Raw genomic sequence first — 18,536 nt, 5'->3', positions numbered from 1 at the left:
CAGTACACACAATATAGAACATGAAATGTGACTACCACAACACATACCCACAGATAAGATTCTTGTATCAGTCAATAAATTATATAGATAAAAATGTACACGTATCGCAACTGTAAAAAATACGGGTATCTTGTTATACATTTCCTCAAGTTTGTTAAGTTTAAACTACAAATGTATTTGGATCATATCATTGAATTGTTACTATTTTGATAAACTGACACATGTTGCTTGTTTTCACTCTCATGATGTACAATCTCAACCAATATATATAGAATATGCTTTACCATAGAAAAGCATTAATAAGATAGTTAAAATATCAGCTGTAAAGCTTCAGAAGTTAAAAGACAAGACCAGATTGACACAACACATAGTTTAGACACTGTAATGACATTTGAAGAAAACCAATACAAATTAAAGAAAAAATGTCAGGAGAAAAAAGAATTCAAAAGAAGCATGTCATCCATATATAACATGGTAGATATGGTTGGTACAGATTTATAAACTCTATAGTACAGGAGAGTCAATATTTTTATCATAAGAATACCTAATATAATTTAGATGACACAAAAACAAAGAGCAGAATGTCTTATATCCTTTAGATGATATAAAAACAGAGAGCAGAATGCCTTATATCCTTTAGATGATATAAAAACAGAGAGCAGAATGCCTTATATCCTTTAGATGACATAAAAACAGAGAGCAGCATTCTTATATCCTTTAGATGATATAAAAACTGAGAGCAGAATGCCTTATATCCTTTAGATGATATAAAGACAGAGAGCAGAATGCCTTATATCCTTTAGATGATATAAAAACAGAGAGCAGCATTCTTATATCCTTTATATGATATAAAAACAGAGAGCAGAATGCCTTATATCCTTTAGATGACATAAAAACAGAGAGCAGAATGCCTTATATCCTTTAGATGATATAAAAACAGACAGCAGAATGTCTTATATCCTTTAGATGATATAAAAACAGAGAGCAGAATGCCTTATATCCTTTAGATGATATAAAAACAGACAGCAGAATGTCTTATATCCTTATATCTATAAAGGACTTTATGACCTCTCTTTTGTATGTAACATAATAATCTTCCATGAATAGATTTACCATCCCATTCAGATAAAAAGTGTATATTTCATGTGCTTTTTCATCTCTACCAACCAGACATCAAATCCCTGAACATTTACAGTGTCAAAGTTCATGATAGACTAACATGACATTTATTTAAGTACAGACCTAGAAATATAAAACTAAGAATATTGGTGGGGTCAAATATAAGATTGTATTTACATTGTAATTTCACACTCGCCTCTATATAATGCTCTTATCTAAATCAGCTCTACAACAAATACATGCATCAGATGTTCACCAATCACACATTTCAAGTACATGTGTATTATTATTGTAAAATAGTCACTTAAAGACCACAATCAAACATGTTCTTCAATTAGCATTCAATTTTACTACTATGATGTTCTGGATATACCATAATTATTGTTAAATATGGTGGGCCTCTAGATCCATGCTACTGAATGTTGAAGAATAATAATCTTCACTTTGGTTTACTCTAGTGAGTACTACACAAAAATACTGATCTAGAGCAACAAATATTTACAAAATGTTATCTTTGGTTCAAGTTTGATAAAAACAGAAGAACCAATCATAGCAAATTAAATAGAGATGAAAAATTCTATTTCATAAAAGGACACATGACACCAATGAGTAGTAATGTTAAAGTACTGAAAGGGTTTAGATAAGTGAAAAGTTACATATTTATATATAGTATTTTACATGTGTGTACACATCCCATACAAATCAGTTTTAACATACACTGCAAATACTCAAATATACTGTATATGTAATAATTCCAACACAACCCATTACCAACTAAGTAACACTCTAACACACATCCTATACTATAATACAGATTTGTCTTACAAAACCATCCACATGTATATAAATACTACTCTCACCTCTACAAAATAACCAAGGCCACACCTTGAAGCAGGTAACAAACAGCAGTGAGACTAATGCCTGCTTAGGTCCCTGTAGATCCAGCTAGGTATCACCAGCTAATTTCATAATATACAAAATATAGAAATACATCTTCCTGTGCAAATAATAATGTGGCAGAGATTCAATCACACCTTCCAATTCAAGATTCATGACCTACAGCATACATTCTATAGCCATACCGTGTACATGTGACGGGCATCTGCCCAAGGAGATATACCAATCATTACTATGTCTCCATGAACACCTGATGACTTACAACTAACCAAACATATCCACACTTCAGTTCTACATACATACTGCTCCCACCCATCACGGTCATTCATACCAATCACTACATACTGTCCTTACTGGTATCCTATACAGGATCCATTGCCAAAATTCTATATGTATTACTTGTACCAGTATAATATATATATAAGTTATAATAATTTTAATTCATTCCGATCTAGTTACATACTAGACTCTAAAAAAATGAATACAGTCACCATTCCATGGTATTTCACTGTATTAGACCATCAACTTCCGACCTCCGACATTCTAACTAGATAGAGATATCCCTGACATCCATATATTGGAATCACATAATTATAATGAGCTTGGCTTCTTGGGTTCTCATGAGTGGTAACACCACAGCAGTATTTATCTACTGTAGCCTATATCATCACTTTCCATCACCTCAAGAAACAGACATTTATGTAAGAGATCAACTGAATAATATGTTTAAGTATCATATAGGTCATATTACAATGATATAAACCTCTTATTCAATTTTCGAAAAAGTCTAAAATGAAAAAAAAAAAACAAAAAAACAAAAAAACTTTCCAAACAGAAATGTCTGAAGGTATTTGTCAACATTTACCTGAAAACAATGAACAGTCATGGTGGCTGAATGTAATGTACATCTGTCATGGTCATCGCGTAGAGGGTCTTAACCAAATGTCTAACAACAGACACAAGTATTGAAGAAAAGTTAAACTTGTAAACCAAGGACAAATATCAACACTGTTCATCTATATATGATGTGTCCCTCCCTGACATAAATACCCTCTACTCATTTAGATGTGTCCCTCCCGGACATAAATATCCTCTATTCATTTAGGTGTGTCCTCCCTTACATAAATACCCTCTACTCATTTAGCTATGCCCCTTCCGGACATAAATGCCCTCTACTTATTTAGGTGTGTCCCTCCCTGACATAAATACCCTCTACTCATTTAGCTATGTCCCTCCCTGACATAAATGCCCTCTACTCATTTAGGTGTGTCCCTCCCTGACATAAATATCTTCTACTCATTTTGGTGTGTCCCTCCCCGACATAAATACCTGGTCCCAATTGTTCAAATGCTCATTAAAGATAACCAGTGGTAAGTGAAAAATTTCCAAATTTTCACTTGGTTAACACACTGGTTAACTCAATCTTTTGACATAAATATCTCTACTCATTTAGATTTGTCTCTACCAGACATGAATACTTTGTTCTCATCTAGGTGTCCCTCCTTAACAAAAATGCCTTTGACTAATTTAAATATGACCCTTCCTGACATGAAATAAATACCACTTATTTTATTTAGATGTGTTTATCAATGACATAAATAGTTGGGACAGCCATCAATGTATCAAAAGTAAAAATCTATTTGATATGATTCAAAAAGTTCAAAGTAACAATCATCACTGTTGTTACAAGAACACCTAATAATACACCACCAAAGTGATGTGTACAAAATGAATACAACCCACACTGATGGTGCTACACCACAACAGTACAATGTACACTGATGGTGCTACACCACAACAGTACAATGTACACTGATGGTGCTACACCACAACAGTACAATGGACACTGATGGTGCTACATCACAGCAGTACAATATATACTGATGGTGCTACACCACATCAGTACAATGTACACTGATGGTACTACAACAAAACAGTACAATGTACACTGATGGTGCAACACCACAGCAGTACAACAGACACTGATGGTGCTACACCACAGCAGTACAATGTACACTGATGGTGCTACACCACATCAGTACAATGTACATTGATGGTGCTAGACCGCAACAGTACAATGTACACTGATGGTGCTACAACAAAACAGTACAATGTACACTGATGGTGCTACACCACAACAGTACAACGTACACTGATGGTGCTACACCACAGCAGTACAACAGATACTGATGGTGCTACACCACAACAGTACAACAGACACTGATGGTGATACACCACAACAGTACAACAAACACTGATGGTGCTACACCACAACAGTACAACAGACAGTGATGGTGCTACACCACAGCAGTACAACAGATACTGATGGTGCTACACCACAACAGTACAACAGACACTGATGGTGCTACACCACAACAGTACAACAGACACTGATGGTGCTACACCACAACAGTACAACAGACACTGATGGTGCTACACCACAACAGTACAATGTACATTGACGGTGCTACACCACAACAGTACAATGTACACTGACGGTGCTACACCACAACAGTACAATGTACACTGATGGTGCTACACCACAACAGTACAACAGACACTGATGGTGCTACACCACAACAGTACAATATACACTAATGGTGCTACACCACAATGTACACTGCTGGTGCTACACCACAACAGTACAATGGACACTGATGGTGCTACACCACAACAGTACAATGTACACTGAAGGTGCTACACCACAACAGCACAATGTACACTGATGGTGCTACACCACAATGTACACTGATGGTGCTACACCACAACAGTACAATGTACACTGATGGTGCTACACCACAACAGCACAATGTACACTGATGGTGCCACACCACATCAGTACAATGTACACCAATGGTGATATATAACAATAGTACAATATTTAAATTACAGTGATACACCATCTCACAACAGAACAATTCACACTGAAGGTACTACACCATAGAAGTACAGTGTGCATACTGATAGTGCTACACAATAATAATACAATGTAAACTGACTGTGCTACACCATAGCACTAAAATTCACTCTGATTGTTGGCCTTAGGTAAATTGGTTTTTTTATCAGTTTCACCAGTTAAGTTAATTTATGAATATAGATGGACCTACTGATTTTAGTTTGCTTTCTGCCTCAAGGAAGCCTTTGTTTGGAAACCTGATTTATACTTCAGGTTTGTCATTATTATAAACATGGTACATACATCGACTAACTGTCCATATAAACCAACAGGCCCTAAGTAACCAACAGACCCTTGGTAGTTTATCATCTTATAATTTATATTCTTCTTTGGTAAGTAAAACAGGGTTGGCCAGACAAGACTACTTACAACTTAACCTGAATAAAGAGAATTATCAAATAGTAATACAAATAAACAAGTTTATCTACATGTTTGTCATTCAAATCATATACCTAAAATACCATATAAATACTTTCAATGTGTCTTTGATATGTGGTGTGCTACAGTAGTGTTTATACATAATATTCTAACCAACCATACCAGAGTCTTCAAGCAGCCGTGATTTCCAAAGATGTGCTATCAATGTTGTCAACCAGTTTCATCATACATGGCTTCTATTTACAAGGAGTGTGTGTGTTTTAATTACCAACAAAACTCTTCATAATAGACCTACAGTTCCTAGGTGTTGATGTGTACATTGGCTGTACTAACCGCAACAGCAGTCTGTATGTCTATGGCAGTGGTATTTTTACTTGAGGCCTATGAATATGAGGCAATACAATTTACAACTCCATTGGTCATGGAAGCAGTGTCCATAAATCTGATGTCTATCCACACACAACAGTACACAGGCTTGAGAACTAAGATTCCATCAGGGTCAATCATACTCCAGTATTTGTTTGTGATAAAACAGCAGATACCTGTGTGTGATAAATATATACAACATCAGTATAGTACAAACATGATAAGTAAAAACTGAACAAGTATAACATTAATTACTGAGCTATCATGTCACTCATTTGAATATTACAACCCTGGTTATATACACCAGTACAAAAAAATCAAAAGTCCCTGAATCATTTCATGAATAAAATTCTGTTTTTTGTGCCTGTGTGCTTTTAACATACAAGATTCATAATTTAGTAAGTATTGAATGCTGGTTAGTTTGCTAGGTCAATTGCCCTGTCAGAAGTAAAAATCAATATTAAGTGGGGTTTCCTGGTAGTAGCTGGTGGCTACCCATCACATTCCACCAAAAGCCATTTGGATAAAGTGTCTTTTCCAAGAACAAAATCACAACAGTACAGGACAATTGGTTTCCCAGCTTTCTGAGAAATACAAACTGTCCAGAGGAGTGATCTTCAAACCTTCGCCTAAGGCTATAAAGCCAAACACTCTACCACATCAGCTGATAATGAGGGCAGATCATGTTATCTGTATATAACACCTTGCCTAACTTTATTTGATGTTCATGTAATTTGTTATATATATATATATATAAAAGTATATATAAGGATTTACAGATGTCATATCCTTACCCTTCACTGTTGAGAACATCACCGGCCAATGCCTTGTTGATGAGGTGATCATCACATTTGAACCACTGGTCCTTCAGCTGTCTGATGAAACAGGTGTAATGACCACTCTCTATTGTGCCCATGTGGTTTACAACAGCAAACAATGAATACCTGTTATGTACAACATGAACAATCATAGTATTACTCTGTCAGTTCTAAGAAAGAATTACATGAATAATAATTACTGGATATTTGTGGATATCAAGAAACATAGGCTCATTAAGGCTACTGTACACAATTTTGTGTCCTTGTCTGAAACCAAGAGACTGTGAACTTCTAATCTACTTTTAAATCATCTTCTTTCTACTTGTTCTATTTATCAATTTCTTGAATACATGATTCCTTTATTTCCTTTTCCTTGTGTAGCATTTGCACTGACACTAATATAACAGTGAAAATGTAAAACCAAATCAATGTCTTTTGTACCTTACTACCTTGACCATAATTGTCATCTGAACATTTCATTTAAAGAACAAGTGAAATAAATGCACCACTACATTATATACAGCACCTCTCTACCTTATTTATCTAACAGGGTATCAATGGTTAGAGATCAGTTTCTAAAGAAACCCTGGTTCTATATATAACAACACAAACTATCAGGAAACCCTGGTTCTATATATAACAATACAAACTATCAGGAAACCCTGGTTCTATATATAACAATACAAACTATCAGGAAACCCTGGTTCTATATATAACAATACAAACTATACAAACTGTCAGGAAACCCTGGTTCTATATATAACAATACAAACTATCAGGAAACCCTGGTACTATATATAACAATACAAACTATCAGGAAACCCTGGTTCTATATATAACAATACAAACTATACAAACTGTCAGGAAACCCTGGTACTATATATAACAATACAAACTATCAGGAAACCCTGGTACTATATATAAAAATACAAACTATCAGGAAACCCTGGTTCTATATATAACAATACAAACTATTAGGAAACCCTGGTTCTATATATAACAATACAAACCTCCAGGAGGATACTTACAATAAAGTAAAGATTTTTACTTACTTGTTATCACATGAAAGCCCCCTGGAAGATTCCTGAATGACCTGATTATTGTAACCATTTGTGTTGCTTCGAGAGGAGGACATGAATGGTGTCATGTCAAGTTCCTCTGGGAATGACACATAAGTTGAGATCTTTTTGTGGTACCCAGTTGAATGCTCAAATCTCTGAAAAAATACATAAGTTGGCAATTAACCATTGTACAAAAGATTTATTATTTACAGAGAAACCAAAAGTTAATATATTGAATTATATGAATTTTTCTGTTCTAACTTAGTCCTTTAGTTAAGGGAACTGTTTTCTCCACTGTTTTCACTATAGGATGAGTACACAAAACATAATGACTTTATGAAGAAGATTATTAAGACATCTCCACTGTTTTCTTACTTTGAGATGAAAGCATGCTACTATAGGCAGTTTCTTCATGGTGAGCTGTTTGGTAGACTCTTGGTAACTACCACAGGTACTGCATTTTATCTTGGCTGAACTGCCCAGGTGCTCTGGTTTTGTAAACCTGATAAAGAAAATAATGTAAATCATGTGACTATTTCTGTATAAATTTTAGATTATTAAAATGAAGTGCAATTTTACAAGCCAGATTTAGGCAATTCTTTGATTGTTATGTGTATCCCCCATCAACACTAATTTTGACGATGCTGTAGGCCACCCAGAGCATTTGGGGTAAAGTGTCTTGTTATCAGACAAAACCTCTGTGGTACAAGACAACCTATTTTAACGAACAGATCAGTGATTGTCAAACCACACATCTCAATCTTTACAAAAGGTTATTAAGTCAAAGTAAAATACTCTACTGCTATGCCCGACTCCCTCTCCAATGAAAAACCAAACAAGAAACTTTATAAGAAATTTTCACAGCCATTTCAGATTTGCAACTTGATGTGCAGTAGGTACCTAACCATCTGTAATTAGAGTTACAAAAACAGAACAGAGACCTAAAAAATCATATCAAATTTTGTTGAAAACTGCTATCTGATGACAACATTAATTTCTTAAAAAAAAAAAAAAAAAATCTGATTACATTAATTTCTTAAAAAAAAAACAAAAATCAAATACATCCATATGTATTACTTTCCCCTTTCTAGAGGGAAACATTGGACCTTGGTTTTAGGAAATTTACAATTTCGATAGAGCATCTTTTGACATTCAAACCATAAGGTGATGTAAGTAAATTGTCTCCTTTGTGTCCCGCCCTTCAGGCCCCAGGGACGGTCTTCATCTTTATTCTCATAGCAACAAACTGATACCTGATTGTAACCAAGAATTATTTCTCACTAAAACTAAACAAAAGTACTTTGGGATATATCATTCAAAGAGAGTTTTTCAATCAGGCCCTGAATTCTGTACACTGCATATCCTCTTAGTATGATCAATGTATACACTCAGTTTCATGATCCTTGCTTAACTGTAGGCAAAGTTATGCTCCAAAAATGAGAGAACATAAGGACAAATCAGTAACTATTTGCTCCCCGAAAACATTTTGAAGGAGGATAAAAAACACAAAAATTCATGTAATCTATTAGGTGAGTTCAAATGTCCATACTATAACTTAACTAATCTATATTCAAGATTTGATTGGAATATCACTTGTGCTTATTGAGAAATTGAACTAAATGCAAAACTTTTGTAAGTCAAACTTTTCAGCATCCTTAATTTCTAGAGATGCAGGACCATTCTGATGACAATTTTAACAGAGACTATTTTGTCATTCCCTGTGGAAACTTTCTATAAAACTGAAATCACTCCAGCAATTTTTGAAAAGTAACTGAATATTTAGATAAGGGATAACAGACAACAAAGGATGAGGTTGGATCAGAGAGAATCTTTCAGCTTCATTAAGCTACCTGAAAATAAAGGTTGAAATGATCTTCCCCCAGTGTCACAGTAAGATATGGGTAGAAATATTTTTATTGTTCAGTCAAGTTAGGAAGTTTTTTTCAGCCCATTTCAACCGTAAGCATTTTACTTGTTAATACTAATAATATGTGACTGCACAATTGTGATATGCTATTGGTAACTTGGCATACAAAGCCCAGATGATAATTATCAATGCTGTCAATAACCCTGACCCTGGCTGACCTTGACATAAACGATGAACAATGTCATTAAAGGTCACTTCCTGTTCACCCCTAACAGATAGAAATATATTACTCTGATTGAATGTGTGGATATTTCTGTGCAGTGGAGAAGACAATTTTTTTCTTACCTTTTTAAACATTCTAAAAGTGAGGTAGGTTCATATGTTCCGGGGCTATTAGAAAAACCTGAAACAAAGGGAAAATATAATGAAAAGTCAATCCAAATACCTGCAATATTTGAGTGTAATAAAAAGCATTCAGAACTGTCGTTTATTAGTCATCAAGTACTGTAAACAACTCTTATTGTAAAAATTAAGTAAAGTTACTATAATCAAAAGAGAATAGTTTTATCACAAGAACAGTCCTTTCAACAAAGTTGAAAACTAGTAGGAAAGTCAATTGAATTCAGTGAACAGTTGGACTGTAACTCAACTACAGGTTATTGTGAAGTGTTGGATAGTAACTTCACCAGAGTTTAATGTAAAGAGTTGGAAAGTTACCTGACCAAAGCATAGTGTGAAGTGTTGGACATGTACCATACCAGTGTTTAATGTTTTATGTGAAGTGATAGATATTTACCTAACCAGAGTGTAATGTGAAGAATCGGATAGTTACCCAACCAGAGTCTAGTGTAAAGAATTGCATATTTATCTAACCAGAGTGTAATATTTGATGTTAAGTGATAGATATTTACCTCACTAGAGTGTAATGTTTAATGTTAAGTGATAGATATTTACCTCACCAGAGTGTAATGTTTAATGTGAAGTGATAGATATTTACCTCACCAGAGTGTAATGTTTAATGTGAAGTGATAGATATTTACCTCACCAGAGTGTAATGTTTAATGTGAAGTGATAGATATTTACCTCACCAGAGTGTAATGTTTAATGTTAAGTGATAGATATTTACCTCACCAGAGTGTAATGTTTAATGTGAAGTGTTAGATATTTACCTCACCAGAGTGTAATGTTTAATGTTAAGTGATAGATATTTACCTCACCAGAGTGTAATGTTTAATGTTAAGTGATAGATATTTACCTCACCAGAGTGTAATGTTTAATGTGAAGTGATAGATATTTACCTCACCAGAGTGTAATGTTTGATGTTAAGTGTTAGATATTTACCTCACCAGAGTGTAATGTTTAATGTGAAGTGATAGATATTTACCTCACCAGAGTGTAATGTTTAATGTTAAGTGATAGATATTTACCTCACCAGAGTGTAATGTTTAATGTGAAGTGTTAGATATTTACCTCACCAGAGTGTAATGTTTGATGTGAAGTGTTAGATATTTACCTCACCAGAGTGTAATGTTTGATGTGAAGTGTTAGATAGTTACCTCCTCAGAGTTTAATGTGAAGCATTAGATATACACTTCACCCAGAGTTTAGTGTAAAGAGTCGTATATCTACCTCACCAGAGTGTAATGTTTAATGTGAAGTGATAGATATTTACCTCACCAGAGTGTAATATTTAATGTGAAGCATTAGATATATACCTAACCAGAGATCAGTGCAAATAGTTGGATAGTTACCAACCAGCATTAACTATGTCATGTCTTACCTGAGTTTGGAGAAGAGTTGGAGTTATTGTTGCCTCCAGGTGGTGGACCAGGACCCAAATCAAGAGAAATATCCCAAATTGGATCGATCGTTGTAGAAACATTACTGAAAATTAACCATATTAGAAATATTACTGAAAATTAACCATATTAGAAACATTACTTAAAGTCAACCATCTATCAATTTTATCTCTTGAAATATAAGCCTAATTATTTTCTAATTTCATTACATTTTATATATTTGAAATCCCATCAGACTTATACAAAGACAGAAAATTTACATTGTGTCCTACCAATTGCAGAACACTACTTACTTGCACTGTTGACAAGTGACATCTGACTGGAGACCACCCGTGAAAATCTGGTCTATGATACAGTTACAGTGGTGAGGGTTTCCACTGCCGTTACTGTCAGAGGTTCCTGAGGAGGCAGAACCTACAGATCAGACAAAATCCTGTTACATCAGACAGATCTTAGATCACACAATGTCACTCATGAACATCTCAGTGTACATAAGGTGATTCCGTTGCATAATTTACAATTAAATTTTGATGGTTGTACTGGTCTTCTGATGAATGTAACAGAGCATGTACGTTACCAATTGATAAAATGTGGTACACTAACCCTTCAGTGGCTAGATAAACCTGTACACCAAAATATTTGATAGAAAATCAACAGACAAATATATAAATGATTTCACAATTCATAGCATTTGTGACTTCATTAATTGATACCAAAATAATCATATTATAAAATTACTAGAAACAAACACAATTTTAAATAAATGTTGTATTAATAAAAATGTTTATCATCAATTTAATGGAAGGAAGTATTTAAAGGAATTAGTAGAATTAAATAAGATCCTTCCCTGTGAGAGTGCAACAGTGGGTGAGTTGGTCACAATGAGAGAAAGTGCTTATCAAAAAGGTGTAGTGTTTGAAATCAAGAGATTTATAGCAAATCCACACAGATCTTTGGCAGCAGATCTTAATTAGATTTTGAATTCTTATTTAAGTCTTGAAAAGCAGAAATTGTCTAAAGATTTAATGAAGATTTCTTTTTTGAAAATCACAAATTGAAAGTCATTATCTTTGGTCCATATTTCAGTAATTAGTATAGTGAAATCTGGAAATGACAAGATGTCTCATTTGATTGCACACCAAGCATCCAGCTGATATTAATCTGCAGGTTATAGGAACACACATCCACCTAACTGAAAACTGTACCAACCTGCATTTAATTGACTGTTGTAGGATAATAAAATATTATCGGAATAACCTTTACAATGTCTGTGTAACACATCCAGGGCTGCTATTAGGAATTCATGAGCATCCTGCTGCTCATAACCAGCCAGGTGTCGTGCATTAGTCCACACCAAGTGAAGTAGTCTGTACGGGATGTGTGGAGTTCTAGCTCCACAATAAAACTAAAAAGCAAATAAAATAGGGAATTTGGTACTAATCTTAACAATGTAGGACTGAAACAACACTATACCTTACTAAACAACAGTTTGACAACAAAATATAGAAAAGCTTTAAGGTCCATTCCAGTAAACAAATCTACTTGATCCTTAGACTCCAACATTAATCACTTCCATCCATGGTTCAAATATCTGGTTATTACTTCTATTGATTCTTTGGTTGGTACCCATAAATGGATTTTACTTAAAATGTAACTTTTATATTGTAACTGAACGATGCTTTAAAAATATTGAAAGGCACACAAAACAATATCTTCAAAATGTGTCAGAAATCTAACATGATTAGAAAATATTTACATGGTATATAACATCAATGTTAAAGTGTAAGTCATTATCCTACAACTGATACACTAATAAACAATTCACAACATTAGATCTCAACAAGATTTTACCTATTGACTTACAAACAGACAGCACAAACAGCTGTTTCATGGCAGAGGGAAAAAAAAGGTGTTGTGCAAATATCAAACTTGCATGTCCAAATTTCTCATCAAGAATAATGATGAAAATTAATCATATTGTAAGAGAAAATGTCCTGTAAGACATTAATGCAACCACCCCCATGAATTGAAGTATCATTATTTAATGAATTTGCCGAAGTTGTCAAATGTGACCTTTGACCTTTTAACAGTGACTATTCACCCCCTTGATATGATAACGATGGACATGGGTAGCAACATTACATGCCCTTCCACCTTAAAATAGAGTGAAAAACAGAGAAAACATCAAGATCAACTCTGGTACATAAAACCGCTAAAAATGATGTACAGCCATAATTGTAAGTGGGAGACAAAAAGTATACTAAGATTTCAGCAAAACACTTCTTTCTTTCTAGATTGTATCCATTTCATTTTCTTGTAAAAACTTACCTATTGTTTGTGTTAATGGAATTCCAAATACTTTTACGACTGTCTATCACATTTGAAATACATAAACATCATATCCAGGAAACGTTTGTACATTATTTCAAATTTCACTCCATAACTAAACATGTTTTATATATTACTTGCAGTGTAGGTATAACAGCTGTCTCTAACTTTTTCTCCCGATATGTGCATACATGTATTTATTGATATTAATTTTCAATGAGAGTGCTTAAATAGGCTATGCCTGCTGCCAAAACCATTTGTCAATTTGACAATAAAATTTGTTGAAATTGAAATGTTAATTTTCAATGTGTTTCCCCAATGGTATAATATCAAAGTTTCATTTAACTTTTCATATTGAAATATTAATTTCCTGTTTGTTTCTGTAAAACTGTATCAGGTTATCATTACAAAAGGTGAAATATATCAATAAAATAATCAAAGGATGTCCTTTGTGGTGTACTTTACCTCCTGAAACAGACGTGACATTTCACAAACAAGGCACTGCCTTGCATCCTGGCTGAGCACCTGACAGCTGTGCTGGTCTGACAGAAAGAAGTCACGTAGCACCGGGGTGTGAGTCAAGGCTTGTACAATACAATTCATGAAGCAGGTGTTTCCTAAATTGATCAAGCCTCGTAAACCTTTGTGATGAAAAGATCACAAATGTTAGAATTTTGGTTATCCTCAACAAATTTTGAAAATATACATATATAAAACAGACACCAAAGTTACCAGAGGCACACTGGCACCTATGAAGGGCGAGAGATTTCTCATTTCTGCAAGTAGTACTTTTTTTTTTTAATTTTCATTATTTAACATGAAATGGAACAGAAACTTATATTTGTTCTTAATTATTTTTTTCTATACCTTTTTGAAAATAGTATCAAGTATTGTTTTAGGATGAGCAGATCATACAAGAAACTTACAACACGATAAAAGACCATATCACAAACTGGCCATCTAATGCTGGTGAACAGGACAAATATAATCATGATTCCACAACAGTTGATGCTATTGTATTACTTGAAAGGTATTATGGGCCATCTATAATTAGAGATTTCAAACTTCATTTTATTCAAGATTTAATATGATAATGTCACCTATAGAAGACTTCATTTCTACTTTTCTTCTCTTTGGATTCTGTCGAAGAATTTCTATCTCTACTTCAGAGGGTTCCCATGATGAGAAATTAGTCTTTAAACCTAGAGTAAAACAAAAGTACATGTAACATGACAGAAGCATACAAGTACACATGATCAAAAACAGTGTCTTCTACAATTTATCAATTTAATGAACCACCACAACATTCTGTTAATGAGAGAAGACAATTGATGTTGGTTTAAGTAGACAAGATATTGTTGCATTGCTTTCTATCACTATTATATATAGAATACATAGTAGTGTCTCAAAACACAAGTTGTATTTTGGCAAGGGTGAAGAAAGACAAAAGAAGCGAGCTTCTGACAAGTTACTTTTGTTTTTCTGTCACAAGCCAAAATACAACTTATATTTTAAGACACTGACCATGTATTCTATTTATCCTGCAAAATTGATTGAAAATCAGACAATCAAAACTTCAGTAGTTTGTTGTTTACCTGTAGCTGACGTTACGCTGAAGTTTGTCTGATGATGTATGCCAAAAAATGCTCCACATAGAAATTTAGTTCCAAACTTCAGTGGATATAACGGTTTTTATGTATTTGTGTAAATACAACTTCTTCATTACAACATATAAAATCATGTATTTCAACAGTTACTAATATTATTAAACGTAATTTTAAAAGTAAATTCAGAAAGTAATTCTGTTGAATTACCGCACATGCTAAATAAAACTGTTTTCAGTCACTGCTGAATTCAGGAAAATATATGTGGCAGGTGTATTCAAACAATGACACTACCAGTTGCAGGATAAAAATGTATATCATTCTTTCTTCAAACAGAAACAGAATCCTATTAGTAACTACTACTTAATGAATTGACAACCTAGATGGGTGAACAAGGTACCTCAAGTGTCAGATGGATAATCTTGAGTAACAATCAATAGGAATTAAAACAAGCAAGAGTAAGGCCAAATATTTTTATTAGCGATGCCAAAGATTAACTGGCTACAAAATTCAGTAGCATTATAAAATAAGACATAAAATTTCTCCAAGGGCAGCCCCAACTGGATAACCAGTTACATAATGGTTCACAGGTGAACACTAATTTCAGTTCAATGTGAAAGTATTGTTTTTTGTAATTCTTTCAATTTGACAAAGATTGAGGGACATCAGGATCACTTGTGTGGAAAGATCTCCTTGGGCCAACATTTAAAAGAGTGTAAGATTTTGCAAAAAATGTTACTACCTTGTTGTTAATAAAATATTGATATTTAACCAAGTCAAAGCACATATGATATATATTCAACTGAATTTGGAAAGGCATTCGCCTGTTAAATTACAAAGTACAAATCATATGTCTAATTGTATGCTGACTAGATCTGGTGGAATGAAATGACATGGGAACAGGTTTTACAGTAAGTTTTGAATCTGTGCATTTCCAAAAAACATCACTATAATCACACACATAATGCATTGGCTGGAAAACATCTCACTCTGATGACATAAGATTCATGTCAGTCTGGATAAAATCACAGGACTTTCAATGAAAATAGTTATATATGAATTGAAAATGGAAAAACAAAATGGCTGTCATCCTTGACTTTTTCTCTTTATTTCCACTATAAAACCTGTCGAAATGTCACATTTCTTTGCTATGCTATAAAAAATATCTTAAATTTGTTTTCATTTTTATGGAGTTTTATAAAACAAGTCTATGAAGTTTTCACTTTTGTTGAGTAAATAAAAAATTCAAAGACTCCTTTCATAAGATCTCATATCAAATGAAAATTTATTTGCTTTAAAAAATGCTAGGTTATTGATTGTCTACTTGATCTGTTTATCAATTATTATAATTCCCATTGATTGACTAAGACTAAGAAATGGAAGAGACTGGACTTTCATAACCTTCCACAAATAACACCTTATTCCTGCTATTATAGCCCTGAAATTCCATGGCTTTGGACATAATATTGTTGAAATATACAATACAGCTCAATTCAGACACTTTACCTATGCGCTTTTTTGATTTCTTATACTGTTTCCTTGCTATCTCTTCCAGTTGTTCATCATACATATAGTCACAACATTCAAAACAGTAGACAGCGCCATGGATCATGTCAACAGCTGAAAACATAAAGTACAACAAAATCTGTTGAAATCATAAAACATATTATTCCGTACAATACTGAAAAAAAACTGTCAATCCATGGTGGTTGTGTGGTACAGTGGACTATGTTCTTGTCCTTCCATGAGACAGTGAGATCCCCAGTTAGATACAAAATGTAAGTCACTTCACTTGCTTAACCACATGGTTTTCTCTTGGTACTAATGATTGCATAATATTTAGGTAAAGCTATACATATCACATTTTTGTGTACATATTCATTTTTAAATAAAACACAAAAACAGAATGAAAAAAAGCCAAAAATAGGGGAAAAAAAATAAAAAGGTAAAACTTACCAAGGAAATGACCTGTAGTTTCTGCATGTTCATGGATATGCTTAGCACCATAACATCCAAAGTATATACAGTGAAGGCAGGCATGCAGGCGGGGTCCATGCTGTCTGCAGGTGTGACAGACACAGGATTTGGCCTGAAATTTTATAAAGTAATAAAAAATTTTAATACCAAAATGCACACATTTCAATAATTTCATTACTGTTTGCACCCAAGGTTTTGGTATCCTTTCGCAAGACAATTACATGCATACACAAAATCTGAAAAAAGGCTTCTTTGGGAAAAAATGTCTGGCATTCCGAAACCACCTTTCCTCTCAGCCCTCTGTTAGGTCTGTGAGTGAGGATGTGTTTGTTCAAAATCTAACTGACAGCTTCCTATAATTCCACCGATTCCTAATTCTAATTCCTACACTTTCAGACGACTTTCACCAAGTTTCATCACCTTCTGACAAATGGTTATTTAGAAGTCAAAAGGTTACAGTACTGTTAACACACAACAGATTGCATTACAAATTTGAACCTTGTATCTCATCCTTCTTAGACTAAATGAATGGTTTGATTAAAATACAACAGATTTCACAAACATTCGTTATAGTTCAGACTTAATGTTTCAGTTCGTAGGTAGAATGACATACTATCTGTTCTTTCCTTACTGAATAAAATGTCATCCTTGAGTAATGATCAGAAAGGTTTTTTTTCCTAGACACTAGCCAAGTCCTATACATACAATTTAAAGTAAGATGATGTCCCCATCCTGGTTATCCAGAACAAAACATTTACATATATATAAATGGTAAGCATATTCTAACTGTAATGTTTCGAATTGACAACTTTTAAATGGAAATATTATACTAGCTTCTGTACGTTGAACGAGAAAGAAACTCGTTTTCATTTTGAAAAGTTTGTAAATGGAACGTCGATACGATTTTATTTTCTAACACTCTGATTTCAGCACAGACATTACCAGTAGCTGTATATATGTGGGAGAATAAATGTAAAAGTGTGTCTGATTTTAATGATTAGATAAGAAATGATGTTCATTTTAGATATAGGTTGCAATATTCATTTTGTTTTGAAAATGCAAAACATTCGGTGGCTAACCTTCCGTCGCCTAGCATCAGCTGATGAGCATGCTATGAAATATGTATGGATAATACGAAAAGAATTGGTTCCATGGGTCGCCTTGTATTCCTGGAGATGTTCACAGCTACCCATAGTCATCTCAGGGTTCTTCTTCCACGAAATGGAAGTATTTTTTTCATATCTAAAACAGGACCCATCGGCTCAATGTAAACTTCAACAAAGATGCGCTGAGAGACAAAAAACTCTGATATTTTGCGCATAATCTGTCTCGCTTCCGTTTCCGTTGTTAACTCAAACTCCACAAG

At 33.8% G+C, this 18,536-nt stretch overlaps 1 protein-coding gene across 1 annotated transcript; it reads right to left on the bottom strand.

Annotated features, from left to right (window-relative positions):
- Window positions 1-5,428: 5,428 nt before the first annotated feature.
- On the bottom strand, window positions 5,429-18,369 carry LOC132543876 (ubiquitin carboxyl-terminal hydrolase 22-like). The gene is made up of 13 exons (XM_060207408.1): window positions 18,250-18,369; window positions 17,150-17,282; window positions 16,700-16,813; window positions 14,690-14,791; window positions 14,055-14,230; window positions 12,471-12,666; window positions 11,555-11,660; window positions 11,243-11,346; window positions 9,808-9,865; window positions 7,971-8,097; window positions 7,587-7,750; window positions 6,511-6,660; window positions 5,429-5,892 (listed from the first exon to the last, which is right to left on the bottom strand). Exons 1-13 carry the CDS (start codon window positions 18,367-18,369, stop codon window positions 5,850-5,852), a joined length of 1,593 nt encoding a protein of 530 aa, XP_060063391.1. The 3' UTR covers window positions 5,429-5,849.
- Window positions 18,370-18,536: the final 167 nt, after the last annotated feature.

The sequence above is a fragment of the Ylistrum balloti genome, unplaced genomic scaffold, assembly GCF_031769215.1.
Source record: "Ylistrum balloti isolate Yb309-2 unplaced genomic scaffold, AGI_CSIRO_Ybal_v1 Utg369772, whole genome shotgun sequence".
NCBI classification, from domain to species: domain Eukaryota; kingdom Metazoa; phylum Mollusca; class Bivalvia; order Pectinida; family Pectinidae; genus Ylistrum; species Ylistrum balloti.
Note: the sequence above shows the minus strand (reverse complement) of the source record. Positions and strands in the feature narration are given on the sequence as shown.

What these genes read in the sequence shown, in the direction of transcription:
- LOC132543876 (XM_060207408.1), bottom strand. Translation starts at nt 18,369, where the DNA reads ATGACTATGGGTAGCTGTGAACATCTCCAGGAATACAAGGCGACCCAT. An exon ending in AACTACAGGTCATTTCCTTG is followed by an intron (nt 16,814 to 17,149) that starts GTAAGTTTTACC and finishes TTATGTTTTCAG; the next exon opens with CTGTTGACATGATCCATGGC. An exon ending in GATGTTCTCAACAGTGAAGG is followed by an intron (nt 5,893 to 6,510) that starts GTAAGGATATGA and finishes TATCACACACAG; the next exon opens with GTATCTGCTGTTTTATCACA.